At 33.7% G+C, this 9,063-nt stretch overlaps 1 protein-coding gene across 1 annotated transcript; it reads left to right on the forward strand.

Moving 5' to 3' along the window:
* Window positions 1-894: 894 nt before the first annotated feature.
* On the forward strand, window positions 895-8,836 carry LOC130629806 (uncharacterized). The gene is made up of 7 exons (XM_057443171.1): window positions 895-946; window positions 1,039-1,895; window positions 5,946-6,144; window positions 6,256-6,437; window positions 7,045-7,109; window positions 7,276-7,376; window positions 7,669-8,836. The coding sequence occupies exons 1-7, from the start codon at window positions 895-897 to the stop codon at window positions 7,791-7,793; spliced, it is 1,581 nt and encodes a 526-aa protein (XP_057299154.1). The 3' UTR covers window positions 7,794-8,836.
* Window positions 8,837-9,063: the final 227 nt, after the last annotated feature.

Genomic DNA, 9,063 nt, shown 5'->3' on the forward strand with positions numbered 1-9,063 from the left:
ATACAATTATTGATTAAATTTTAATTGTCTAAAAATTTGCATACCATCTACGTTAGCCTTTGAGTTTATGACATTCAAACTTGGGAATATTTTTTGTATTTTTGTGACAAATCTAGACATGTTTTTTTTTTCCATGCATTAAGTATTTTTAATCACATACTCATGCTGGAGGCCATTTCTGATATAGCAACTTGGGGTCTGCAATAGAACTCGCAATTTATATCGTTTAGCTTTTGAGCAAAGTCTGCATCTGAAAAGGTTTTTTCACTATGGGCCAATCCGTAGAGTGCAAGGAAATCTTTTCGAAAGTGGTAGTAATAATTAACAGCTGCATATTACTTTTACGCTGTTAAGTTCCTTCCAAACGTCACATTGTGTCACAGCCCTGTCATTGCAGTGAAGCCACTGGTCTGTCTTTTTGTCTTAAACAAAGGATGTATAGTGCCCATTATTAAGAGAAACTGGCGACACTTGTTTTGAGATTTGACCATTTGACGTGATGAAACGTTTTAATTGAACTAAAGGTGTTAACCACTCGCTGTTCACAATTTCCGTCTCTCGTGTTGCTGTTTGATGGGAATTACACAGAGGGCAAGACCACTTATCATTCCCTGTCAAAACCTCTGGTTGTTGGAAACATGTGTCACATGTGATTGTAGTTCTAGTACAAAACTAGAACATGGTAGTAGTAAAAAACGAGTCTGTAGCAAGTTCACTTAGCAAATAACTGAACAGTGTAACAGCAGTATCTTGGCCCCCAGTACAAACAATCCACTAACTACAAGTTTTTGTGATTTTCTGGACTAACCACATTATCATTGTCAATACACAAAATCGTGTAGCAAAACGATTGCAAAAGTATAGCGCTGTTCTGCCCAATCTTAGGACATAAAAATGCCCAGTCTTAAGACAGGCCCAGGCGTAACAAGGTTGGGCAAGATACCATGTTAGACCCATCTTTAGACGCCTTTTAAATTTTAAAGAAGGGATGTGCCACACAAGCTCTGTTGTTTGCAAGACCCAACAACCATTGTGCAGGGTTCCCACAGACCCTGGAAAACCTGGAAAATATACCACTTTTTGAAAAACTCAGGGAAAACCTAAATGATATTGATGTACGAGTGGCTTTGCACTTTTTCACTTGCGACGCCCCAGCAAGGCAATTTTTAAAAGGCATAAAAGGCCATACAGGATACGACGGTTGTGAACGTTGTACTGTTGCTGGAGAGTATATCGAAGGTCGGATAATCTTTAATGACATTGATAAAAATCCCCGTACTGACGCTGGTTTTCTAAAATATGAGTACAAAAAACACCAGCTCAAATTAAGCCCCCTGATACAGTATAACATATGTTGTGTTACAGACTTTGTTTTAGATTACATGCATTTGGTATGTCTAGGGGTCGTTAAACGTCTACTGAATTTCCTGATTAAAGATGGTCCAAGACTATGCAAATTATCCAGAAATCAAATAACGTTAATTTCCAGCAAGTTGGTTCAGCTAAATGGTACACTTCCATCTGAATTTGTTCGTCAACCACGATCACTGAACGAATTCTGCAGATGGAAGGCCACAGAATTTAGACAATTCTTACTATTCACAGGGCCAATTGTATTAAAAGGTATATTGTCAAAGGAAGCCTTTACTCATTTCCTATCATTATCAATTGCTATCAAAATCATGTTGGAATCTAATGGTGGTATCAGGTCTGCTTACTTGAATTATGCTCATCAACTTCTGGAATATTTTGTGACAAATTCACAAGAATTTTATGGAAATTATTTCTGCTCATACAACGTGCATAATTTAATTCATCTATCATCTGACGTCGAGAAATTCAACTTGCCCTTAGATGCCATGTCGTGCTTTCCATTTGAAAATTACTTGCAAATTCTAAAAAAATTTGTTCGTAATTCACAAAATCCTACAGTACAAGTAGTCAAACGTATTACTGAGCTTGAAAATTGTGGAACAAAATATTCAAAAAAAGTGCTAAAAACAGTGATGTCAAGTCGAAATAGAGATAATTGTTTTTTATTGAAAAATGGTAGTTACATATTTATAAAGGAAATTATGAATGAAAGTGTAATATGTGATGTAGCAGCTAACGAGATCACTGAAAGCTTATTTCATTCACCTTGTGACTCAATGAAATTAGATATTTGCCTTATTCCACAAAACAAAATGCGATTGTTGAGACGGATGGAAATACCAATGACAGAGCTGAAAAGGAAAGTGGTAAATATTGTAACGGAGAAAGGTTTAGCATTATTTCCACTACATCATGATGTTAATTAGGATATATATTTATTAATAACTGATATTCAATTCATAATATAGATTCTATATGTTTTAGAACTTTAAATATATTACATTACAAGAACATCTTTACTTAATCATGGAGAATTTAGCTACCAAAGATAGCATTAAAAGGTATGCATTTATTCCACTATCCAAACACACAATATTACAGTTGATAACAATCGAGCTAACTAATTTTAGCAATGTCAGCTTTTGTATTAGTAGTAAGGTAGACAGACATTTTTCGTGAATTAACAAAATGACTATTGTTGAATCAAATCATAGCCCTTTCAAGGTGTTGTTCTATACAATTTTCATATTTATTAGGGTTTTAGCTAACGAAAAGTTCAGTTCACTCAAGGTATTCCTAAAATGAATTTGTTCTTGGTATATTTATGTAGGAAACATCCACGTTCTGCTGAATCAAGGAAAAGAAGGAACCAAAACAAGAGGGAAAAATTAAAATTGAAAAAACAACAATTGATTGAAGTGGAGGTTGAAAAATCCTTACTCCAGGAGAAAAGGATAATGGAGTTGGAAAAAAATAATTCAATTTTGAAAAGGGAGGTAAAGAAAAGGAAACCTGTAACCACATTGAAACAATCTGGTCCAATCACATATTCAGGCTCCTTGATTAAATTGCATCAAAACAAAAGCCACAATATTCTCAGGAAATTAAACAGCAAGCTGCAGATTTTTAATCGAACAGACCTGATGCTGAAACAGGAGATATTAGGTTCTGGTGTGTTTGGTACAGTCAAAGAAGGTTTTATACCTAGTATACAACAGAAGGTGGCAGTAAAGATTTTTTCAGAAAAACTTGGAAGGACAGAAATGCTTGCAGAATGTGCCATATCATTGGAGATGTCTGGTCATCCTAATTTTGCTTTTGTATTTGGTATGTGTGAACCGAATAGGTTGATTTTAGAGTTTATTGGCAATGATGTGACTGCCCCAACTTTGGGTGATACTATATCAAATAGTGTTAAGTTGCCATATTGGAAGCCAATATGTATTGATTTAATACATGCTTTACATGACTTACACAACAAAGGGATATTACACAATGATCTCCATTCACGTAACATCTTATTGCGCAATTTGAAGCATGTTAAGATAATTGATTTTGGAAAAGCAACCTTGGTGGAAGACCCAGTCCGTTACTCTATAAAACCCGGGACTCCAAAGCATCAAAGATACAACACCATTCACAGACACCTGGCATTCGAATTGCGCAATGTACCTGGCTCATATGTCTCCTGTGAAACAGATGTATATACATTGGGATACAACTTTGAAAGTATTGCTAAACATGTTGCATCAGAAAAGCTTTTGATGATTGCAACAAACATGTTAAAAAACAAACCACATGAGAGACCTTTGTTGTCTCAATTGCTTATTCAACTCAGTAGATTATAATAATTTATATATTATTCAGCTCGATTTTTATTGAGCACTCTATGTAAAAACAAAACAATAAAATATTTATATTTTATTCTACATATATATTTATTGTCAGAATTTTTTGCGAATTTGCATTGCATTCGAGAAATTAAGTCTCCCAAAAATTTTCATTGACTGATTTGCGAAATTAATGCATGCCTGGCATATGCAAGCATACGTTTACTAATTTATTTGAAGATATAACTTTTGATTCAATAACCATTTAAATTTTTTGCTATTTTGCTTTCATGTGCACCAGTTATGCTTGACACATACAGGTGGTTGGAGCATGCTGACAGGCTGCCTTATAAGAGGGCGTGCCTGGCACATGCAAGCATACTTATAGCAATCTATTTGAAGATATAACTTTTGATTCAATAACCATTTAAAATTTTTGCTATTTTGCTTTCATGTGCACCAGTTATGCTTGACACATACAGGTGGTTGGAGCATGCTAACAGGCTGCCTTATAAGAGGGCGTGCCTGGCATATGCAAGCATTTATAGCAATCTATTCGAAAACATTGTGACAAAAAAATATATAGCTGAAGCTGAATATCAAGTATTTAGTAATTCTTAGTTATAAATCATCATATTTAAAAAGCTGCATGTTTTGTTAAAGCCCATGTAAATTCTTTTAATTTGTTTTGACTTAAAAAATCCAACTTTTCATGAAAAAGGCATATTGACTAAAATTTAATCCCGCGAAATATCTGAACTCGATCGATTCGCAAAAAATTGTGACATTTAAGTACTTGAAAGACATTCATAACTATGCAGAAGTGAAAATGCTGATAAATAAACGTAGAGGATTGAAAACTTATGATTGTATTGTCTGCTTGAAGGTTCCTTCAATACATTTTGTGCACCTGTGGAATTCTATTAAAAAATAGAGTGCTTGCTTGCTTGATAAATTACAATTCTTACACTAAAATTATAACAAAAATAAGAAAATTAACTTGGTGATCACTACTTGCTTTATACCAGAGACCTGCACACACCACTAGTATTATGTATATATACAAATTAGGTTAAAACTTAGTTATTAAACTTGTAATTATTGCAAAGAGCTGGAAAAAGATTGAGATTTTCTATCAGCCAACTTCATGCCTCATTCGACAGTCTTACAATCCGGTATTTGATCTTGTCATGTTAAGTCAATATTTAAATCCTTAATTCCCTTGAGTAACCATTGTTTTATATTAGCTATATTTGAATAAAATGAGTTGGAGCCGAGCAATATGGTTGGAAAACAAACAAGAAGAAGAAGGTACAATACCAACAGTTTGGATAAAAAATAATTTAGTCTACTGGCCAAGTTTTTTGAATGTCGAGAAGGCAGCTGCAGAATTAAAAGAACCTACAGCATTATGGCACAAATTTCCACTAGTCCGAGTTAAAATTACAGGAGGTACGATGCTAAGTGGCTTTACTTCAATTAATTAGTCAAATACAACTTTAAAAAAAACTAATCATGTATCAGAACCATTATATATTATCTTTACAGATAGAAAACTATGTGAGGAGTTTGATTTCACGGAGGCAGAAACGGATGACGAAGAAGTCATCACAAAAAAACAAAGCTCGCCGTCTTGTGATGTATTGTTTACAAAAAGTATGATTAATTTTGTATTCCAGAAATTTTTATGCAATTTTTATGCAATTCGTAAAAGCTTGTTACGTTTTTACTTTGTGTATTTCGAAATGTTCAAAGTTTTCAAACATTTATTTTTGAAAAGCACTGTTGCTATGATTTTTTTATGCAAAAATGAAAACTTTTAGAAAAACCAATACCAAGTGAACCACCAATGACATATCGACATATAGAAGATGATGCTCAAGACTCTGGTAAGTGCTTACATAATTTTTTTACAAAATGTTCAAAACAGATTTCTTATTTGTATATACATGTACATTCTTTAAGCACAAATATGTGGAATTTAATATGCACAAAGATTAGTACATAAGGCATATTATATACCTTAAGGGTATAAAGTGTGAAAATAAAAAAAGTGTGGGATTAATTTTAGTCCCTCAATTTTTTTAGATTAGGGCGGAATTAATTAGTGTTAATCGGCAACATTTTTAGGAAGTGCGATTTTAGTGTTTTCATGGGATAACAAGTTTCACACTTTTTTATTTTGCACGCTTTTATTCTCGCACTTTTTTATACCCTTAATACAACATTGATATTAAATACCTTTTTTATGTGCTTACAGACTCATCCATCATGTCACCAGAAGTCAGACCATTGATACAACATCAAAACACAACACCAACACATACACCACCAAATAGTTTAAAGAGGAAGCATGTCAGTCCAGTAAGACAAACACCATCTGGATCACAGAATGCAGGTGGAAGTTCTGGAAACGATCCCTTTCCTATGTCGACAGGAAGTAAGTTGTAATTACAAAGCAGGATTCAATAAAATAGATATGTTTAAAATATCCCACTGAAATACATGGTATATATATATTTAGTAAATAAAAAATCCAATTATGATTTAGAGTTTCAGAAGAGGGTATTGTATCTCCTAACCGATATCAGGAATTTGTTGGGAAGACAAAATGAAAAAGCAGCAGAGCCGGACACAGCTCAACCACAGGAGCCATTTGAACTGCTAAAGAGTGTTCAAGAGCTAATAGAGTTTGAGGAGACATTAAAAGACAAGTCAAACTATGATAGATTGGTCAGTTAAACATTTACATTCATTTTTTCCCAAAGGATACATGAAACACACTATTTAGCCTGACAGCATGTTCACTTATTCTCGGATCCGGGTTAACATGCTTGGAATTTTCTGATCATTTTTAACAAAAATGACCAACATATTTAAATTCAGCATCAAAATTTATGGAAACATGCAAATTTTCAAGTTTATACACTAAGTACAACTGCCAAACTTTTGATGTTGTATGAAGAAATGACCACACAAATTAACTGCAGTGAAATTTTTTAACTCTTATAAAATTTAAAAACTTTAAATTACAATAAATCCTGTTCTAATAATCTCTTGGTATTCTAAATTTCCTATGTTATATAATTTTTGCTGATAAATCCAAATATGCCACTCATTTTTCTCAAAAGTTCCTTGTTTTCTTTTTCAAAATTTGATAATGTTAACCTGGATCTGAGAATTCTTACACTTCTAATGAAGTGTGAACACAGCTTAAAGAACTGCCTTTGTTGTCCCTCCTGGAAACAACTATAGCTAGCTAAATACTACTTTTCTACTTTTGTGTTTGTGTGCACCTGTAGCTAGAAATATATTTATTGATATATGTTTCATTTTACAGCTATCCCAGTTATCAAGAGTTGGTGGCTCAAAAATTCGCGAAAATGTGAAAAATGTTCTGTTAAAGTGAGTCAAAGCATAAGTACCCCTTAGAGAATTTAAAATGTACTAACCTTTGTTGTGTAGTTTACAGTGGTAGTGGAAAATCACTTTGTTGTGCCCACATGCTTCGTTTCATATTAAATGCGCTTACGATGTCGATTGTTTTACTTTTATTCCACTTTCATTATAGAATCATGAATAATGAAGTAATGTCGGCACTCAACATGAAAGGGAAGGGAAAAAGTGAAAAGGTTGGGTTTGCAAGGATGAACTTATATAAAGCTGTTGTCGGTTAGTAAAAAAATCCTATTCCTAATATTCAATTTATATATGTGCTTGTAAGCGTTTTAGTTTGTTGTTGTTAATTTATTTATTGTCGGTTAAAATATGTACAAATAAATACAATAGCTCTTATTAAAGTGCTAATCCAAACCGACAAGTTTGTATTAAGTTTTTCCCGCCATTTCGAGGGGTCGACGTTCAGGGGGAAAAATACACATTAATCTGAGGAAATCTATTTGTCCAGCTGTTGTACTGTAAACTACCTCCATCAATATGTGATAAGAATTTTGTTACGTTGTAGAAACTGTTATCAAACATCAAAAGAATGCGACAGAAGGAGAAGTTCGTGCGTGTACGGCATCAATCCTTAAATATGCACCTGATAGATGTGGAGGAGCGGGAAGAACTAATGCCGAAGAAAATTAAATCGATTAATTTTTAAATAATTTACAACTTTTATATCAGAGAGGATTATAAATTTTTCAAGCGCCGTAATAAATTCTTCTAGCTTATATTAATTTTGATTGGGTGGCAGAAAATTAGAATGGCAAAATGTTAAAGTGATTTTAGCTCAACAATTTTTAGTGTTTCTACTAGAGATCGGACTTGTGACTAGTAAAAGTATGGAATATGCATGAGTGGGTGCTTTTTTTAAGGAAATACAGTGCTAATATAATATTCATTATATTTTTATTGTAATTTTCAACCTCGATTCCTGGACTTCTTGCACCTGGTGAGGACGGTGGCTTTTCACACTTTTTATAAAGTATAGCATCATGATCGTATTTATTCGCATCTGGTATCCTTAACAAACACCCTTGTATTCAACTCTGACTTCATTAAGAAAACATACTTTTTCTCTAACCAATGCTTGATTAAAGACTTCGGTGCAACAGTTTTGCTTGACACTTTAGGTGATTTGAGCATACTAACAGGCTGCCTTATCAGGAGGCGTGCCTGGCACATGAAATCGCAGCTATAAATTTGCAAATACTGCACGTTTAACAACCTCGTCATTGCTGCGTTACATTTTTTGCATTGGGTTGGAACGCTGGAGATTCTCACATAGTACCAGTTGTGAATACTTGAAATATCGTTTTTATATTTTGTATTATAAAACTCCGTTAAGTTTCATTTAGGAAGTTTTCAGCGGAGAAGTTGTATATACTGCCGATGTTTATAATAAAAAAATGACATATCGTAGAAATGATTTTATTTCTTTTTCGCAATAACCATGTACAAATAACGTAACACAAATATAAGCGTCGGAATCATGCTAGGGAATAGATACATGGACATGTAAACTATGGACATATAAAACTGAAGCCACAATGGCGATTATGATTTGATTCGGTCAAGTTTGTCTGTTTCTTAAGGTTGAAAAGACGCTGAATAACGGTTGCGAGAGCATTTCCAAACGACGTTGATTAGACGTTGTTAGACGTTTTTTCAACGTTGAAAAGACGTTGCGAGAAGTTATTTCAATGTTTAAAAGACGTAGCGAGACGTTGTTTTAACGTTGAAGAGACGTTGCAGGACGTTGTTTCAACGTAGCTTGCGACGTTGAAAAGACGTTGATTTTACGTTGCAAATGAAAGTTTTTTTGACGTCTTTTTCCGACGTCTATTCAACGTCGGACATCAACGTCTTTTCAACGTTGAAACAACGTCCTGCAACGTTGTTTCAACGTTGAAAA

This window comes from Hydractinia symbiolongicarpus, chromosome 1 (genome assembly GCF_029227915.1).
Source record: "Hydractinia symbiolongicarpus strain clone_291-10 chromosome 1, HSymV2.1, whole genome shotgun sequence".
Taxonomy (NCBI): Eukaryota; Metazoa; Cnidaria; class Hydrozoa; order Anthoathecata; family Hydractiniidae; genus Hydractinia; species Hydractinia symbiolongicarpus.

Bases quoted from the DNA above. Each gene is read 5' to 3' on its own strand.
- LOC130629806 (XM_057443171.1), top strand. From the start codon at position 895: ATGCCCAGTCTTAAGACAGGCCCAGGCGTAACAAGGTTGGGCAAGATA. The intron at 1,896-5,945 runs CTAAAAAAATTT...GATATTAAATAC, and splicing joins TTGAAAATTACTTGCAAATT to CTTTTTTATGTGCTTACAGA. The intron at 6,438-7,044 runs GTCAGTTAAACA...TTCATTTTACAG, and splicing joins AGTCAAACTATGATAGATTG to CTATCCCAGTTATCAAGAGT.